The sequence below is a fragment of the Scyliorhinus torazame genome, chromosome 4 (genome assembly GCF_047496885.1).
Source record: "Scyliorhinus torazame isolate Kashiwa2021f chromosome 4, sScyTor2.1, whole genome shotgun sequence".
In the NCBI taxonomy this organism is placed as follows: Eukaryota; Metazoa; Chordata; class Chondrichthyes; order Carcharhiniformes; family Scyliorhinidae; genus Scyliorhinus; species Scyliorhinus torazame.
Genome location: NC_092710.1, coordinates 289,104,115 through 289,124,394, shown reverse-complemented (window position 1 = coordinate 289,124,394; position 20,280 = coordinate 289,104,115). Strand labels below are relative to the sequence as shown.

Sequence of the window (20,280 nt, the reverse complement as noted above, 5' to 3'; positions counted from 1 at the left end):
AAACACACACAAAAAAAACCTGATGAAATTAACATTGTTACATTTCCAGTAGTGTTATTTAAGGGTAATTTGGGCCTTGGAGCATGGCAGTGATTAAACTGCTAACCTGGCCTGTCCCATCAAGGCAATGGCATAAAGATTCCCAGTGGGAATCCAGATAATTATAGGTGCTTGTAAATTCCTCTGGTCAATTAGAGGTCAATAAAGCTTGTAAATGTAAGCATGCAGGACGAAAAACTTTGTTTTCTTTCTCATTGTAAGGGATGTTTTGCATCGGGTAACACATTTTGATATGTGAAATGTGGAGGGTACATGTTAAGTGGAAGACTAACATTAAACACATTTGTGTTTTGTTTTTAATTGCACACACAAGCACATCTCTTGTGGCACTGCTCACAGTAAGTCAGAGGACAGCTTATTTTATATTCACAAGAATGGTTTTGTCATAAGATTTGACATCAGGGCCACTGATTTATGATGACTGCTTAAATCAAGTACCTTGTACATGGCATTCAGGAGGTTTTATTGGTGCTCCCACAGTGTTGTTCCTTGTTCTAATAAAACAGTAATTTGGTGTCCTTTGTATACATATTTATTACTTTTTTTTATCCCATACCCTTTTTTAAATCCAGGGAAACACAAGAGGGTGTGAAATAGATATCTCATATTTAGCAGTACAAATGATTGAGATGAAGTTTAGTTGCACCACAGGGCAATCTGTAGCAGTGGGAATGACCTTCTTTAAAAGTGAGGAGTTAATCTGGTGATGTTGTAGGATAAAGATGCATGGGAGCCTAGAGTTTGGCAGTACTGTCTTGGGAGTGGATCTCGGGAGTATTAGTGGGGTTGAATACTTTGGTGACTGCAGAACCTGGAGATGGAGTCAGAGTATGGCTCGTTGGTGAATTCAGGTGATTGTCAGCAGCAAGAAGAGGGTATGGGGGATTTGACCTGGTAAACTGGGGCCAGGTCTCCTGGGTGTGGAAGCACTGATTTGTAGGATTCCAAAAGATCTGTGCAATTAGTGAACTGAGTGTTTTCTTTCTTCTCTGTGGACATGCATTAATCTTGTTTATCTCTTCTTGCTCTGCTTACTCACGTGCCTCTCTCAGGTATTTCTGATCAGGATGTTTATGTTTCCTAATCCTCAAGAAAATGTAGTTGGTTATAAACAGCCACTTTGAGTGCTTAAGGAGATTCTAAATTATTTGGGGAAGTTAGGAAGAAGGGTTACCGTCAGTTTGAAACTTTTGGAAGTTTATGAAATGTTTATAATGAATGTGGAGCTGAAGATATTACGAGAAGTGACCAAAACCTTGGTTAAAGAACCAGTTTAAAAGGAAATGAGAGCAATGGAAAGGCAAAGGGAATTAGAAAGTGAACTTCTGAGCATGGTACCACATCAGCTGATGACACAGCCACCAATAGCAGAATGAAAGGTCATAGATTTGGTGCAGGATAGAATATGGATGAGCTGATGTTGATGGAGAGTGGAGAACAGGAGTCTGCCAGGATATCATTGGAATTGTTTAACCTGGAAATGAGTGACCGAGGCATGGATGAGAGTTTCAGTAGCATATCGCACTGTGGTGAAAATAGGCAACATTAACCAGGTGAAATAGAATATGAGGTTGGAAAGTTAGCAGAGGGTTGAATAGGGTGGTGAAATAGTGAGCAGTCTGGTTTAGCCAAAGATCATATCCAGTGTGAGGAACGGAATCAGTGCCAAGAGTATGGAGTCATGGAAGTGGTTCAAATGTGCAGTCACTGTTGTGGCAAGGTCCCAAAGAGAGTGATGAGGTAGACAACCGGATAATCTGTTGACGGATAAATGTTGACCAAATACCTGACCTCATTTTACCAATACCATCAGATCTTTTGCATATATCTGGGAGGGCCGATGGCATCTTGGTTGGATGTTTCATCTGAAAGTCTGTAACTCAAAACACTGTCTCAATTGTGGGAGCTTAGATTAGACGCTCAAGTCTGTAAAATGCAGTTTGAACTTATGACCTTCCAATTTCGAGACCTTCCAACTGCCACTGAGCCAACATTGGCACTAGAACAAGTAACCTGACATAGCTATTGCACAGTATAAAATTCTGAATGCCTCATTATAGTATGGCATTAAAACTACAGAACATATATGGAGCCAATTACCAGGATATTGCCACGGGTGGAAAACATAATTATGAAGAGACACTTGGGACTACTTCCAATGGAGCAGAGAAGTTCAAGGGAAGATGTAATACTGTTTGACTCCCCGTAAGTGGAAACATCTTTACATTTACTCTGTCAAACTGTTCATAATTTTAATAGCCATTTTTACATCATCCCTCCACCTATTTTCTGGAGAAGGGAACCCCGAACCCCAGCCTATTCTTTCTCTCCTGATGATTATAATATCTTAGTTCTGGTATCATCCTTTGCAAATTTAAAAAAATGTTTTTACACCTTGTCCAGCGCTTGTATATCTTTTGTATAATATGGAAACAAAGTACAAAGACCTTCCATTTAGTATAACCAAATTTCTGTACAATTTTACGATAACTTCCCTGCTTTTAATTTCTATTCCTCTAGAAATTAACCCAACCACTGAGTTTAATTTTTTGATGTCCTTGTTAACTTGTGTTGCTACTTTTGACAGTGTGTGAATATTTACACCTAGATACCACTCTTCCTTTATTCCATTTAGACTCAGATTTTTTAAAGGTCTCCTTATTCCTCCAACCAATAAAATGACTCAGACATATTAAAATGCATTTGCTCACACAACCATTCTGCAAGTTTACTAATAGCCTCTTGTAATCGTTTGCTGTCTTCCTCAGTATTAACTATGCCCCTCAATTTGGTGTCAACTGCAAATTTAGAAGTTATACTTCTGCTTCCTGACTCCAAATTGATACAAATGATGAGTACTGGTCCCAGCACAGGCTTTTGTAGAATTTCGCTTCCCACCCACCAGCAGTCTAAGTAACTGCCTCAAACACACCCTATTTTTAGTTTTACCCAGCTAACTCGCCATTCTGCTACTTGTCCTCATGGTCATGAGTTTATTATTTGGTACTAAAGGCCTTCTAAAAAAAATCCAGACCAATGACCTTACTGATGAAAGGTCACTGACCAAAAACATTAACTTTGTTTCTGTTTTCACAAATACTGCCTGACTCAAGTATTTATAGCAGTTACTGGTTTCTCTTTCCTATTTGAAATCCATGTTGGCTATCTATTATATTTTTAGTTGCCAGATGTTTTTCTCATGTAACTTTGAATTAAAATTCCATTTATTTGCTATCTTTAATGTTAACTGGTTTATATTTCAACGGTCTCCTTCTTTAAATCTTCCTTATATATATAAAGGAACAACATTAACAGTCTTCTAGCCTGCTGGTACTATACTTTTCTCCAATATATTTTCATAAATATATAATAGTTCCTCTACTGTCTCTTCCGTAGTGTCTTTTAGTATGTACAAATGAAATACATTGAGACTAGTGATTTTACCCTTGTAAGTTTGATTAGTTTATCAATTATGGCTCCCTTTCCATTTTGAATGCCTTGATTTTTTAAGTTCATCTTCTAATGCAATGACCATTTCACTAGTCTGCCTGGTAAATAATAGGGCAAAATAATTATTCAACATGGCTATCATTTCATGGTGTTACCAGTGCATTTATCTTGTGCGTCTTTTAGTGATTGTATTTCTCACCTGATTTTCCTTTTGTTAATTATCAAGATATATTTTAAAATTAGCAATGTCTTAGTTCCTATTTGCTTTCATAATTTAAAAAAATTTCTTCCCTGACCATCACATATTGCCCATTATTATTCTCTCCTTTGTGGTTTCTGTATTTTATTTCCACTAATTTTGTCTTCATCACTTCCTCACCCACCGTCTTCAATTATTGTATAGTTTGTTGTTATTCTTTTAGAAGAGTATATTTTTTCTGGGCTCCATTGATCACCTTTTAAAAATATTTCAAACTGTTGTACTTGTCTGTCAATATTTGCTTTTGGCTTATCTTCCCTAGCTCCATTCACAATCCTCAAAATACTTCTTCCAATACTTAGGTCTTTGTTTTACTTACATTTTTCTGATTATTTTTAATACGATTATGGTCTGATTGTTATTGCCTCAATGATCTTCCATGTTTACAATTCTATTGTGCGCTGATTAATTTTCAATTACTAGATCTAACAGTGATTCCTCTTTTGTTGGGCATTTATGTATTGGGTAAAAAAGGGTTTGGCACACAGTAAAATTCAGTTCCTCATTTTGTCTTACAAGTTTATTTGGGGGTACTTGAAATTATCCATGAAAACCATTCCATGGATTTTTCCAATTTCACACATTTGCTTATTTCATCCTCCACTTCGATTTCACTATTAATTGGTCAGTAGCACAATCAAACATTTCTTATTCTGTATTTTAATCTGTAAGGACTTGGTTTCTACCTTAATGTTAGTTATGTCCCTTTTTTATACTGCCGTTATGTTATCTCCAATTCATGCAAGTACATGCTTTCTTCCTATGTTATGTTTTGTAAATAGGGTGGCACAATGGCACAGTGATTAGCACTGCTGCCGCACAGCGTCAGAGACCAGAGTTTGATTCCAGCCTTGGGTTACTGTCTGTGTGGAGACAGTACATTCTCACCCTGTTTTTTTGGTTTCCTCTGGGTGCTCTGGTTTCCTCCCAAAGATGTGCAGGTTAGGTGGATTGGCCAGGCTAATTTGCCCCTTACTGCCCAAAGATGTGCAGAATAACTGGGGTTACGGGGATGGGAGAGGTAGTGGGTCTAGGTTGGATGCTCTTTTGGAGGGGTTGTGCAGATTCAATGGGCTGAATGGCCTCCTTCTGCACTGTAAGTGTTCAAAGGTTCAGATCCTATCCTCCAATATTTCACTTCAATCTATTCCCATTGAGATAACTACTGCTAAAAAAACAAACTTTCCATATCCCTTTGTTGCATATATGTAGTGGCATTAGATGTCCAGAATAGTGTAGATATACTTGGCTTGCACTGGCAAAAAACAAAATCAATGAAGATAAACATTTTCCAACAGATTTTCAAAATCAGAACTGTAATTATTCTGAAGAAGGGCACATACTTACGATGTCAAGACCCATCTTCTTATTTTGCAGATAATTATTGCATTTTCTCGGCATTTCTAAAATGTTTCATTTGTATAGATGCATAACTTTTACAGTCTTTACAAACATTTAATAATTAGACCAATGTGTTGCTGTGAGAACATGGCTTTTCTTTTAAATCCCAGGTTACATGGAACTACACCATATCATAATTTTGTTCCCTCACCCCCTTGTTACGACGCTCTGGGCAAGTGTAAGGTCAATTCCAGCCCCACAGGCCCCGGGTCCAAACACAAGTGAATTAACCAATAATTAGTATAAGATTTCTGAGATCTTTGGTTGTGACTGCTCCAATGACTTACAGGCATCAGATTTATATGTTAAATACAACAACTGTTTATTTATAAACAGAAATAGAGTTGAAACATGCAATAATTATAACAGAATAATGGCCAGCTAATCTACTACTACCCCTTTTCATCATTCCACCTTCTACCTGTGAAACCACTCTAAAGCCCATCTACACTATTCCCTTATCGTCCATATGTCTATCCAATGACCATTTGAATGCCCTTAGTGTTGGCGAGTCCACTACTGTTGCAGGCAGGGCATTCCACGCCCTTATTACTCTCTGAGTAAAGAACTTACTTCTGACATCTGTCTTATATCTATCTCCCCTCAATTTAAAACTATGTCCCCTCGTGCAAGGCATCCCCATTCGAGGAAGAAGGCTCTCACTGTCCACCCTATCCAATCCTCTGATCATCTTGTATGCCTCAATTAAGTCACCTCTTAACCTTCTTCACTCTAACGAAAACAGCCTCAAGTCCCTCAGCCTTTCCTCATAAGATCTTCCCTCCATACCAGGCAACATTTTGGTAAATCTCCTCTGCACCCTTTCCAATGCTTCCACATCCTTCCTATAATGCGGCGACCAGAATTGCACGCAATACTCCAAATGCGGCCGCACCAGAGTTTTGTACAGCTGCAACATGACCTCATGGCTCCAAACCTCAATCCCTCTACCAATAAAAGCTAACACACCGTACGCCTTCTTAACAACCCCCTCAACCTGGGTGGCAACTTTCAGGGATCTATGTACATGGACACCGAGATCTCTCTGCGCATCCACACTACCAAGAATCTTACCATTAGCCCAGTACTCTGTCTTCCTGTTATTCCTTCCAAAATGAATCACCTCACACTTTTCTGCATTAAACTCCATTTGGCACCTCTCAGCCCAGCGCTGCAGCTTATCTATGTCCCTCTGTAACTTGTATCATCCGTCCGCACTGTCCACAACTCCACCGACTTTAGTGTCATCTGCAAATTTACTCACCCATCCTTCTATGCCCTCCTCCAGGTCATTTATAAAAATGACAAACAGCAGTGGCCCCAAAACAGATCCTTGTGGTACACCACTAGTAACTGGACTCCAGTCTGAACACTTCCCATCAACCACCACCCTTTGTCTTCTTCCAGCTAGCCAATTTCTGATCCAAAATGCTAAATCACCCCGAATCCTTTGCCTCCATATTTTCTGCAGTAGCCTACCGTGGGGAACCTTATCAAACGCTTTACTGAAATCCATATACACCACATCAACTGCTTTACCCTCATCCACCTGTTTGGTCACCTTCTCAAAGAACTCAATAAGGTTTGTGAGGCACGACCTACCCTTCACAAAACCGTGTTGACTATCTCTAATCAAATTATTCCTTTCTAGATGATTATACATCCTATCTCTTATAAACCTTTCCAAGATTTTGCCCACAACAGAAGTAAGGCTCACTGGTTTATATGTCTCTACTCCCCTTCTTGCACAAGGGGACAACATTTGCTATCCTCCAGTCTTCTGGTACTATTCCTGTAGAGAAAGATGACTTAAAGATCAAAGCCAAAGGCTCAGCAATCTCCTCCCTAGCTTCCCAGAGAATCCTAGGATAAATCCCATCCGGCCCAGGGGACTTATCTATTTTCACACTTTCCAGAATTGCTAACACCTCCTCCTTATGAACCTCAAGCCCTTCTAGTCTAGTAGCCTGAATCTCAGTATTCTCATCGACAACGTTGTCTTTTTCCTGTGTGAATACTGACGAAAAATATTCATTTAGCACCTCTCCTATCTCCTCGGACTCCACCCACAACTTCCCTTGACTGGCCCTACTCTTACCCTAGTCATTCGTTTATTCCTGACATATCTATAGAAAGCTTTAGGATTATCCTTGATCCTACCTGCCAAAGACTTCTCATGACCCCTCTGGCTCTTCTTAGCTCTCTCTTTAGGTCCTTTCTAGCTAACTTGTAACTCTTGAGCGCCCTAACTGAACCTTCATGTCTCATCTTTACTGAAGCCTCCTTCTTCCTCTTGACAAGTGTTTCAACTGCTTTAGTAAACCACGGTTCCCTTGCTCGACCACTTCCTCCCTGCCTGACGGGTACATACTTATCAAGGACACGCAGTAGCTGTTCCTGGAACAAGCTCCACATTTCCATTGTGCCCATCCCCTGCAGTTTTCCTCTCCATCCGATGCATCCTAAGTCTTGCCTCATCGCATCATAATTGCCTTTCCCCCAGATATAACTCTTGCTCTGCGGTATATACCTACCCCTTTCCATCACTAAAGTAAACGTAATCGAATTGTGGTCACTATCACCAAAGTGCTCACCTACCTCCAAATCTAACACCTGTCCTGGTTCATTACCCAGTACCAAATCCAATATGGCCTTGCCTCTCATTGGCCTATCTACATACGGTGTCAGGAAACCCTCCTGCACACATTGGACAAAAACGGACCCATCTAATGTACTCGAACTATAGCGTTTCCAGTCAATATTTGGAAAGTTAAAGTCCCCCATAACAACTACCCTGTTGCTTTCACTCCTATCCAGAATCATCTTTGCAATCCTTTCCTCTACATCTCTGGAACTTTTCGGAGGCCTATCGAAAACCCTTAACAGGGTGACCTCTCCTTTCCTGTTTCTAACCTCAGCCCATACTGCCTCAGTAGACGAGTCCTCATCAAACGTCCTTTCTGCAACCGTAATACTGTCCTTGACTAACAATGCCACCCCTCCCCCTCTTTTACCACCTTCCCTGAGCTTACTGAAATATCTATACCCCGGCACCTGCAACAACCATTCCTGTCCCTGCTCTATCCATGTCTCCGAAATGGCCACAACATCGAAGTCCCAGGTACCCATGCCGCATGTTCACCCACCTTATTCCGGATGCTCCTGGCATTGAAGAGGACACTTTAAACCACCTTCCTGCCTGCCGGTTCCTGCAACTTTGAAACCTTACTCATGACCTCACTACTCTCAACCTCCTGTATACTGGAGCTACAATTCAGGTTCCCAAGCCTGTGCTGAACTAGTTTAAACCCTCCCGAAGAGCATTAGCAAATTTCCGCCCCCAGGATATTGGTACCCCTCTGGTCTAGGTGTAGACCATCCCGTTTGTAGAGGTCCCACCAACCCCAGAATGAGCCCCAATTATCCAGAAATCTGAAACCCTCCCTCATGCACCATCCCTGTAGCCACGTGTTCAACTCCACTCTCTCCCTATTCCTCGTCTCGCTATCACAGCAGAGGAATGTCAGTACGAGGTATTTATTTTTCAGAATGTACTTCAACTGTATGTGCATCAGTCACTGTTACCTCAAAGTGTAATTATACGTCCAGTGGACAAGATTAAAAGTAGGACAGACACCATTTCACCTTGAAAATGATATCTATATTTGAAACCCACTTAATATACCAGTTAATAACCCACTGCAAATTGCCATTTCGTAGATGTTCTGTGGAGTAGCTGCCTCCACCCTCACGTTTAAATTTTTTAAAAATTTAGAATACCCAATTCATTTTTCGAATTAAGGGACAATTTAGTATGGCCAATTCACCTACCTTGCACATCTTTTGGGTTGTGGGGCGAAACCCATGCAAACACGGGGAGAATGCGCAAACTCCACACGGACAGTGACCCAGAAGGGGGGGGGCGGGGAGCGTCTCCGTCGCGGTTTGAAGTGGGATAGAAGGCTCCTGGTTGTGTTAGTCGGATCTCCCTGGAGGGAGTCCCTTTCTGGCCCGTGGTGATGTCACTGCCTTGCGATGATGTTGGATGCTGAAGCAGAGAGTGGCTGAGTCAGAGAGGAGAGCAAATGCTGCTGCTGGAATCGAGCCAGCACAATGGGTCTCCCGAGTATCCGCCACAGACCCAACACGACCAGCCGGGTATCGAAACAACCGCAAACCGCGTCAGGCAAGTAAGGATCACATTCTCTGTATTGCGCATCGCTCAGTAAACCGGAGGACTGAGGCTACCACCCCTGCAGCTGTACGTACAAAAGGAGACTAGAGGAGAGCAAGAGTGTGGGGAAAGCCTATTTTGTTTTCTTGCTCTAAGTTTGGGGAGGGGGAGAAGGGCGTGGACACTGGGAACTGATAGTGTAACTTCGGCTTATAAAATGCCGCCTCCCCTCCCGTCCAAGTAAACGGCGCTGGTCTCATTGACTGCGAGCTTCCGATGTCCGGACCGAGCGGCAAGCAGTTGCTGCTTCACACAAGACCACATCCAGCAACTGCGTGCGACCTCGCCTTGCTTTGCTCAGTCGCGGAGAGAGAGAAACGCGAACTCTGGAGAGGGGCACTTTGACCACACCTCTGCTTATTGGCCAGCTTCTGCTCCGTTTCTCATCCACCAACACGAGTTGGGTCGGGTCGGACCGGACTCTTGAAATGTTTATGATGGGATTAATGGTGATTAATTTAAAACCCGCGCTAGCTTCCCTCCGCACCCAGTTTCCAAAGGGAAACGCAGGTTTCAAGATGATTTTCCTCTTCTTTCTCACTGTTTCGAGTAGTTAGGACGAAAGCGACACTAACGCCCGTTGTACAACAAGTGAGTTTGAGAAAGGGTGGCAGAGGCGGGAACCGTCAACATTTAAGAAGCATTTGAAACGCCAGAGTTACACCAAGTGCTGGAAAATGGGATAAGAATAGATAGGTGCTTGATGGACTGCAGAGACACGATGGGCCGAAGAGACTCTTTCCGTGCTGTAAAGCTCTATGACTATAAGATTCCCGCATTGGTCCTGAAGCTGCGGGACAGAAGCATTCTCCCTTAAAATTTCCTGTTGTATGTACAAATCTGATTTGTTTATTGTTTAAAGAGGTATAGAATCATAGAATTTACAGTGCTGAAGGAGGCCATTCGGCCCATCGAGTCAGCACCGGCCCTTGGAAAGAGCACCCTACCCTATCCCCGTAACCCAGGTACACGATACAAGACCCTGCTCAGCAAGGAGACAGCATAAGTGCAATATTTGGTTGCTGACATATGTGTTTGTGGGGGGCGATTTTTACTGTCACCGAAGCGAACTTCATATTTTCTTCAAGCTTTCTTAGCTCAATTTTTGTTTAAATTCAAGAAAATCACCAAAGGACGTTATGCTTCCAGAGGACGAGTTTAGTCCAGTGTCTTAAACACACAGAGCATTCTTCACTTGAATGGAAAGTGCTTCACACTGGGTCAAGGTATCTCACACAATATCCCTGTTGGTACAGGATGGTGCCGGAGATACTAGTTTAAAACAAATTACAAACAACCCTCTTCTCTCTTCTCCCTCTCTCCCCCCCCCCCCCCGCCAGAAAAAAATCACGGGAGTTCACCAAGGCAAATAAATGGATTGAACAATTGTCACACTGTGATATCAACTGAAGTTTTATATTGGCCTTCAGAGCTTCAATGCCCCCTCCTCGAGAAAAAAAAACTTACTCTCCACCTCCACCCTCTCAAAAGGTGTCCCAAACGACGTAATTCTTTCGGACAAAGTGATCAACAATTTTGCACATGAGAATATATTTTCCCGTTATACTTAAGTCAGCCAAACTTCTAATTCCACAATTCCGTTTTCTCCCGAAAGGGGCATTACAATGAATTTTGCCAAGTCGATGCTTTTGACACGCCTCAGGACCATTTATTCAGAAATACAAATTTTAGCCGTGCCTCAGGGTCACAAAAAGCACACACATATATATATACACACATATATTTCGCAAGCATTTTTTTGAAAGATAACGACCAACCTGAGCTTGGACAGGAAACCATCTTGAATGAGCTCATCCTCTTCTCCGGGACCTGGAAATTAACACGTCTGCTCAGTTTGACATCAAAGGATAATAAAGATTTTGCACAGTTCACAAACTTTTTTTAAAAAAAAAGGATAAATGTGCTTATTGTTTGGAAACGCGGTATTTCGTTCCTGAAGGTTTCTGAATGTTTCCATTACCTTTCTCACTGGACAGCCAGAAGGATTAAACTGCGCCCAAAACAAGTATATTCCGTGAAAGCCAAGCTTCTTCGCAGGAGCATTCACAAACAGGGTCGCACTCTCTAGGACAGCCCGGCCTCTTCCCAACTTACTGCTGCAGGTCGCGTCTATCGGCCGCCGTCAGCGTTACAAGCGCCATGTAGCAAACATTCCTGTCACATTTTTGACAGAAAGGCGTACGGATTTGTTTCCTTACTGTAAAAGCGAGGTGTATATTCTTTCACTCTGTTAATAATGGATTATGTTTTACCAGCAGAGTGTAACACAAGAGCTCCCTGCGTTTCAGTACTTACTCATCGACTTGGGCCAATTCCGTGCAAATAGCATCCTGGAGCTCATGTTTGCATGGAGAGCAATGGTCATGTTGTTGGTCCAATTGAACCACCGCAGTATGTCTTTTAGATACTTGCATAGCGCGATTTGTGTGTGTTAAAGCGGCATTTACAGCACTGGAGCAGGTAATTCGGCCCAACGGGTCTATGCAGGTGTTTAGGCTCGATAAAGCCTCGTATCGCCTTACTTAATCGATCACATAAAATATCCCACTTCTTTTTCCCCTTTATGCTTGCTCTTCAGCGCGTGAATACATTTTGGAGTTGCCGCTTTTAAAATTATATATTGGCACAATAACATTTTGCTGAGGTTTTCAGACGTAGTCAAAAACACATGAAGATTTGCCGATAGCAATCCACTGTGAGGATCGCAACATTAAGACAGAACGCCGACTGTCAGCTCTCACTCCACGAGGGCCGAGATGCTGATCAAGAGAGCTGCTTTATGAACCCGCAGTTCAATTCTGCTGCCCATTTTGAAGTGTCTGTAATCCCACAAGTAGCTGGCGAGACGGCGCTGTCTGATCAGCCCGAGGGCTCGGGTTTCTGCCAGGCTATTTAAAGGATGTTGTGTGCAGGAACTCACCTGGTAACAGGCGACGTCTGTTTTTTTTACACGGCCATTGGATCAGCCGGGAGCAAGTCAGGTGAGTCCAGAAGGCTATCTTTTACCTCGCACCCCCTCCCCTTTGCTGCAGCTGTTGAGAACAGAGGGGGAAGGGGTTCTCTCTCTCTCCCCCCCCCCCCCTCCCCCCAGTACTGCTGAGGGTTAGGGTGGGGGTTGGGGACTTTCGGCAGCCCAGGCCGAGTTGTTAGGTGCACAGCCTTCCTTCTCGCGCTCGGCCGAGCGAGCGAAAGCTAATGGGGGGGGGGGGGGGGGGGGTGCAATCGCGCGTTTTACACTAGACCTCGTTTGATATCAGGTACAACAAATAGCTTTAAAACATTTTATCAATCCTCCGACCTGCTGGGTTATCTGGGAGGGAACATGTACCGATTTCACAGCCAAACGCGGAGCACTGAAAACATGGTGAAACACCCTTTACTGCGGATCCGTCAATTTGCTTAGGGGGGAATGCTGGAACGATGAGACATTTGTTAAAACTGTTGACGATTTCCTCGGTACTTTCACACAGGGGCGGTGGGAATTGAATGCATTTGTTACACAGCTTCTTCCCAAATTTACACGTCCCGGTTGTTTTTTAATTCCCTCGTCGAACGCACCCCATACAAATTAAATCCACCATGTTAAAATGTTCTTTAATAATTGCATCAATATTCCCGTTCTTTAAATTCAAATACGGAATTGGTGCTACAATTGTGAATGGTGAAGTAAAAGAGCGGTGCATAATTTTATCACATTTAACCCTAAGGCGGGCTAAAGATACAGCATGAGAGTTTTTGAACGATAAATAAACAACTTTGTTGCATTCTTAATTTTACGGCTCCAATCTTATTTCGGTGGCTACCAAGGTTCGGATTCTTTCTGCGTCTCCCGAACTAAACCCAAGCCTTCGTGGCAAAACACAACAAACAGTAGTGTGCAGATTATAAACTGTAATTTCCTTCTTAGGAACGCTTCAAAGTAATCTAGTACGACTCCACCAGCAGGACAACGCCACAAAAGATACGATTCTTTTAAGACTATTGCCCCTTTAAATTTTCTGCATCCTGGTGCTCCGGTTTCTATGGCGACGTTTACCCATTCTGTTGAAGGAGATAAATACACAAGTGTTGTTCTGTGGACGGGTGGGCGTGTGTCGGGGTAGTTTTACGGCGCTCGCCTTTTGCCTACATAAACATTGCCGACGTGCCCTGACAGAGAAAATTATACCAAAATGAGAACCACGCAAACCAATAGGCGAGCACAGGGGAAGTGCTCCTGAAATAAATTGGGGACATTAAAGTCAACCACAGTGCTGACATTAACAAATGGTCACTTCAAAAGAACCCCCCTGTAAGGAAACGGATTGTTTTAAGAGGAAGCTTTTTTGGCTGGTTGGTTGGGGTTGCTTGCTTTAGTGTGGCAACAGAGTGCATACTCGTGCGACTCGGCCAATGTTGTCTACCTCATACGCTGCAGGAAAGGATGTCCTGAAGCGTGGTACATTGGCGAGACTATGCAGACGCTGCGACAACGAATGAACGGACATTGCACGACAATCACCAGGCAGGAATGTTCCCTTCCAGTCGGGGAACACTTCAGCAGTCAAGGGCATTCAGCCTCTGATCTCCGGAGGTAAGCGTTCTCCAAGGCGGCTCTCAGGACGCGCGACAATGCAGAATTGCTGAGCAGAAACTTATAGCCAAGTTCCGCACACGAGTGCGGCCTCAACCGGGACCTGGGATTCATGTCACATTACATTCATCCCCCACCATCTGGCCTGCGAAATCCTACCAACTGTCTTGGCTTGACACAATTCACACCTCTTTAACCTGGGGTTACCCCATCTCTGGATCTGTAAAGATTTAATCACCTGCTAATGCTCCTTTTGCAAGCATTGTCTGGCATCTTTGAATCTGTCTATATATATGTTCCTGGAACATACCTCCTTCATTCACCTGAGGAAGGAGCAGCGCTCTGAAAGCTAGTGATATCGAAACAAGCCTGTTGGACATTAACCTGGTGTTGTAAGACTTCTTACTGTGCTCACCCCAGTCCAACGCCGGCATCTCCACATCTTCGTGTGGCAAAGCAGCTTGATATCTGCCATTCAAGATCCAAAGGGGCTGGTTTAGCACAGGGCTAAAGAGCTGTCTTTTAAAGCAGAGCAAGGCAGGCCAGCAGCACGGTTCAATTCCCGTACCAGCCTCCCTGAATAGGTGCCGGAATGTGGCGACGAGGGGCTTTTCACAGTAACTTCGTTTGCAGCCTACTTGTGACAATAAGCGATTTTCATTTCATTTCAATAATGTGAGCCATACTGCAGGAGAGATTTATTCCAAAGGCTTGCTCTATTTTTAAGAGGCTCCTATGGAATCTGGACTTTTATTTATCAAAATTCATATTGCGGATTGCATATTATAAATTAGTGTGCCAAAGTGAGGGTACCTCTAAATCACCCAGCCATTCACACATGGTCAAAAAGTAACATACATCACAAAGCAGGGCTTACAGAATTAGTCCCAGCTTACTCACGCGGCCCCCCCCCCCCCCCACACACACACTTATAAAAAGGCCATGGAGTGAGAAATAAATTGCGATTACTTTTAAAGGCAGTTGACGTAACAAGGAACACTTTGGACCAAAATAAATGGAGTGGTGAAGAATATATGTAACTATAACACCTAACTTGTTATCACTGTGCAACAATGCATGCAATCTTTGATTTAGGGATACGAGAACACTTAAAAAAAAATCATTATGTCTTGTATCACACTTGGCCATCTTTTCCTTCCAAACAAACTGCGTAGAATTTCCAAGTTCAACATTTTAAATTTATTTTAGACACCTAAAATAGTTGAAATTCCACAAATGGTTCTGTTGTAGTTTCCGCCTAGTAAACATACTTAGTCAGATGAATCAATTCTGATTGAATGTACTTCGTTTCAGATTTATTTTAACAAAGGTTTAACACACCCCCATCCCATTAATTTATTTCCTTTGATGGTATTTACTTCATGGTCGTATATGGTTCTACTTACACTATTAGTGAGAGTACTGACAGTGAGTATAGGCAGGCTTTATAACCATTGAGTAATGTCTCTATCTCCATGAGATATTGCCACATTTTCACTTCAAACGGTGAGTTCTCATTGAATAGTACATAGGAGTACCAAGACCAATTTAAATTCATACTATACTAAATCTAATCTATTTACAGCATAGATGTGAATCAAACCTGGAATAATTTGAGCACCTCAAACAAAAGATTCAATGTTAATTATGAACCAACATATTGATTGAATGACTTTGCATATTTGATTTGACGTATTGTAAACTATAGCATATTCTTCTATACATTGAGAAGGCAATTTAGATGATGTATATAGCCATAATATACAATTTCCCATTTCTGATTTCATCATAAATATTCAGTATTAGCTTGTGCAATAACGGACTGTTAAACTAATTGGGCATACATGTTGGTGCCAGCAATTAAAAGCATATACAAAAATAGTAAACTATCCAATGTCAGCTGCATTGTTTCAGAAACTAGAGAAATGTATCTGGGATTGAACAGGAAGGTGATGAATTGTGAACAAAAAAAAAATTCAGATTTTAAAGCTACTAGTAATGAAAAAGGATATTGCTTTCTTTTCTTTTGCTACAGGACTGCTGGTATGGAAGATAAATTATGCAACTGAAATATATCCTGCCAATGAGCTTACAGAAGTGAAATACAGGTTCTGCAAACCAATCAGGCATCTGATCTTGCTTCACTGCTTCTCCGCTCACACCCCCATCAAACCTTTGAGGATTGTAGTATGTTTAAAAATACAATTGAATAAAGAGAATAGTAGGCACTTCTGAGCGGGTTCAATGGATGCAATCTGATCAGGGGTATTCAAACAAGTTACATTGTGAGAATGCTTACGTTATAATTATCTGACTCCAAAGATTAGACTAGTGTTTGGAAATGACTAATTTTAAGCAATTTTACCCACTTGTGTGCATTTTAACTCTTAGATGCATGATTGACGTTGAAAAATAAAATTTTAGCATCAGAGTAAAATGTTTAAAAGCTTTGACATCTTATGAAATGGAACAAAATGCATCGATTAGATTTTATTTTGCTTCAAAGTAGTGGGGGTATCCAATAATTGAAAACATTGTAAATGGCTTGTGTATATGCACCATTGGTTGCATGGCGTATATCGAAAATGCAATAATTATCCGGGGATATTTCGATCATTAGTTTAGGGGAAATAACCAAAATATGGAAATCTTGAAACAGAGCATATTATATTAATAATAATATTAATACTAGTTCCCAGTTTATTTGAAGCTCCTTTTAAACTTTGTTTGCAATTCATAGAAAAACAAATCCAAAATGTGAATTTCCTAGAAGCAATATTCTAAATTATAGGCTAGCTTGGTGGTATCAAAAATAAGACAAATCAGAAGAACAAGCAGTAAAATATGATGCCAGGGATATACCTTTATAGGAAATATAATTTCTGTAAAGTATAATTTTGCTTTGAAAGGATCGAAACCACAAAAAAAAATACAACGTTTATTTAAAGGTGCAGGAAATAGAAGTTGAATGCCATGTCTATTGAACTGGAACTTACTTTAACAGAATCAGCATTAAATGTTTACAGGCGATTATCTGAAGAAAGTTGCAATACAAGGACTAAAATTACAAAGCAAAATATGAAAGGATTTTTATGTACCATGCTTAAGAAATATTTACAAATACTATATTTAGGCTGCCCATATGACATTCTGTTTTTACCCTGATGGAAATTGTAAATAACATTAAACTTTGAAACTTAATACTTATATATTTCTTACTCCATTCAGCAGAGCTTGATAGGCAATCACTGTCTAAAGTAAACTGTGATAGGGTGGAATGGTGGCACAGTGGTTACCACTGCTGCCTTACGGCACCGAGGCCCCAGGTCAGTGTGTGTGGTGTTTGCACATTCTCCCCATGTCTACGTGGTTCTCATTCCCACAACCCAAAGATGTGCAGGGTAGGTGGATTGGCCACGCTAAATTGACCCTTAAATTGGGAAAAAAAATTATTTGGTACTTTCCAAAGTGGAAAGTTGATTTTCCACAAATGCATTTTGCTCGTGTCAGAAGGTTAATACATTTATGAGATTATCTGGTGTATTGCTTCTGTGCTGTTAATTAACTTTGAGGTTGAAAACACAACTCTAATTACTGAATTGTCTATTGGAATACTTATACATTTCATAGCACATTATGTAACTTTCCATGATGTGTTTTTCTGATATAACATTTCCAATGATGACCTTTTTCCAATTAAGAGGTAACATAATGTGGCCATTCCACTTACGCTGCACATCTTTGGGTGTGGGGGAAACCCACGCACACATGGGCAGAATGTGCAAACACCACCTGGGATCGAACCTGGGTCCTCGGCCCCCTTGAGGCAGCAGTGCTAACCACTGTGCCACCGTGCTACCCAACATTTCCAAAGATGATTATTGTATTTTCTAAATGGAAATTTAAAAAATGGGACTTCCTCGCATTGTTGTTTGTGATTAATTATTTTCCACCGTTTACTCTATTGCCTAATGAGGTGCCCCTGTCCTGGTGTGGTCTGATAGTTATAGAGGAATTAATTATTTGAAACTAAAAGCCCCAAAACATTAGCCTTGCTGTATTTATCAGTAAAAACAATTTATCTAAAACAATTTATTTAAAAAGGTTACTTACGTTCCTTAATGTGTTTTATATTTTAGCTCTGATATGCACATGCAATGTATCCACATTTTAATATGTAACATTACATATTATTTAAAACACATATGCATAGGACATGGTAGAAAATAGTAACTTTTTAAACAATATATTACTGTTATATATTTGTATACAGGTATAATAGTCTTTCCTATTGACAATTGTTGAACTGTCATATGTCTGTGTGTTTCACTGGCAAAGAGATTCAACTAATTAATAAAATTTGTGTCGTCCACGGTGTTGTGTTTATACATGGATTGCTCTGTCCGTGTGGAGTTTGCACATTCTCCCCATGTCTGCGTGGATTTTACCCCCACAACCCAAAGATGTGTTGGTTAGGTGGATTGGCCACGTTAAATTGCCCCTTAATTGGAAAAGAAAAATAATTGGCTACTCTAAATAAAAAAAATACATGGATTGCTAATATAATTCTACTTCTGGAAAATTTTCAACAATATGTAGTTTATAGATAAAATGTTATAAATGAGTTTCAATTGACTATTTTGCAGATATCCATCATTCTCATGTAAGCTTTGAAACTTTGGTCCTTTGCACACTCGAATGGTTGAAATGAAATGATTTATTTCTAAAAACTATATTTGAAAAACAATTAACATAAATTAACATTAGTGCTCATAATTGAAACATATTATTTAATATATACAGAACTATTTGTTGGAAATGAGGAAAGCAAGAGTACCAATCAGCTTAATTTTACCTGTAGTAAAATTGAGATGATAAAATCCCCAAACCATTCTACTTTAGTAAACATTTTGGCAATTTAGATTAAGAGGTTCATATTTACATGCATTGTTATTGCAAATTAATTCTGTTAACTTTCCAAAAAAACAACTGGCATTGAAATATCTCCAAAAAGATTTTATTTTAGTGGTCTACTCACAAGTCTAAACTTGTATAAATCGTACTGTTTATTGCTATGTATGAGTCAGTGTGGTTCATTTTGCTAATACAGGCATCTAATTCTTCCTAGGCACATGGCTTCAAAATATGGATTGAGTAGCAAAAAAATAATAACCTGAGAAGTGAACAGTTTGCGTACATTTGTGTCTATGTAAAGCCTGGCTGTAGAATTATAATACAAAGAAATGAAAACATTTATTTCCTATTTCTATGACTTCTTAAACATTGAGCTGCAAGATCTATGAAAATGTCAGTGGAAGTTGTAACAGATGATGAATAAAATGGAATTTACATTTAATATTTAAAAATTTAGCTATGTTTTCATTGTACAGAATAAATCCGTATGAAAATGTATACTATGACATTTGACATTTTTGGTTCTGTTTTATGTACATTCGGAGAACAGCCACTATAGTATACCACTGTTCAAGTTTGTAGAATTATTGAAAAAACCTTGACTCTGGCAAGAGAGAAGTGTTTTAGCAACTGGCTTGTCTTGTAATAAGATCAGGTTTCAATGACCTAAGAATAGTCTATGTTGTCTTACAATTGCAAATCAATTCACTTAAGAGATTCATAATATCTAATATGCCAATTCTGAATTACCACTAAAGATGGTACGTACATAATGCTGGTAAGGAATATTTAAGTACTGATGATTCATTTGCCAAAACTAATTTTAGAGGTAATAGAGCCATATCCAAAGGACTAACCATTTAGTTTACACAGGATCAGAATATTATAAATAATACATTAAACCCCCTCGGAAATTAAGATTGTTGTTATATACATTTCAATAATTATCCACTTCCTGCAAAACATTTAGTTGGATAGTTACATTTAGTAGCTCCCTGCTTATTTCATTGCTGTTATTTCTTTCAGCATTTATCTCCCTACCAGGAGTATCAAACAAAACTGATATTTTTACAAAATAGTTGACAAATAAACTAAAATGGAAAAAGATTTGATGGTGTAAATTACAACATTGTCAAGCTTCATTTTATTTTACAAATTTGTTTTCCCTCTCAGAAAATCTTTTGTGCTTTAAAAAGGATGATTTTTAATGTATTATTTGAGCAGGCAAGAGAGTAAGACATCAATTAGTTAGTTCCCTGCAGAAACGTATCCTGCCAGTTCAATCTGAAGTGACCACAGTGACTGGTCATCACAGGCTCCAAAGATGAATAATTAAGCCTTTGTTCAACTAAGGAAAAACTGGTACTG

At 40.4% G+C, this 20,280-nt stretch overlaps 1 protein-coding gene and 1 long non-coding RNA gene across 10 annotated transcripts in view; one reads left to right on the top strand and one right to left on the bottom strand.

Annotated features, from left to right (window-relative positions):
- The window catches only part of LOC140410983 (protein lin-28 homolog B-like), a 441,051-nt gene that overhangs the window by 413,885 nt on the left and 6,886 nt on the right, over positions 1-20,280 (bottom strand). For 3 of the 7 annotated variants that reach the window (XM_072499863.1, XM_072499859.1, XM_072499862.1), the window contains exon 2: positions 11,183-11,234. The exons of 2 other annotated variants lie outside the window; for them this stretch is intronic. In XM_072499863.1, the coding sequence (XP_072355964.1) occupies positions 11,183-11,219 (37 nt within the window). In that variant the 5' untranslated portion in view covers positions 11,220-11,234. Of the gene's footprint in view, positions 1-11,182; positions 11,235-11,385; positions 11,496-12,345; positions 12,435-20,280 lie in introns of those variants that run through there. 2 more of the 7 variants (XM_072499861.1, XM_072499860.1) reach the window with 2 other exon arrangements.
- Positions 9,100-19,364, top strand: LOC140410985 (uncharacterized). 3 transcript variants are annotated; one of them, XR_011940776.1, is made up of 3 exons: positions 9,100-9,360; positions 13,843-13,998; positions 16,034-19,364. It is a non-coding gene; the product is annotated as an uncharacterized lncRNA (long non-coding RNA). The 3 variants fall into 3 exon arrangements; XR_011940775.1 differs by lacking the exon at positions 9,100-9,360 and adding an exon at positions 10,752-12,406; XR_011940777.1 differs by lacking the exon at positions 13,843-13,998.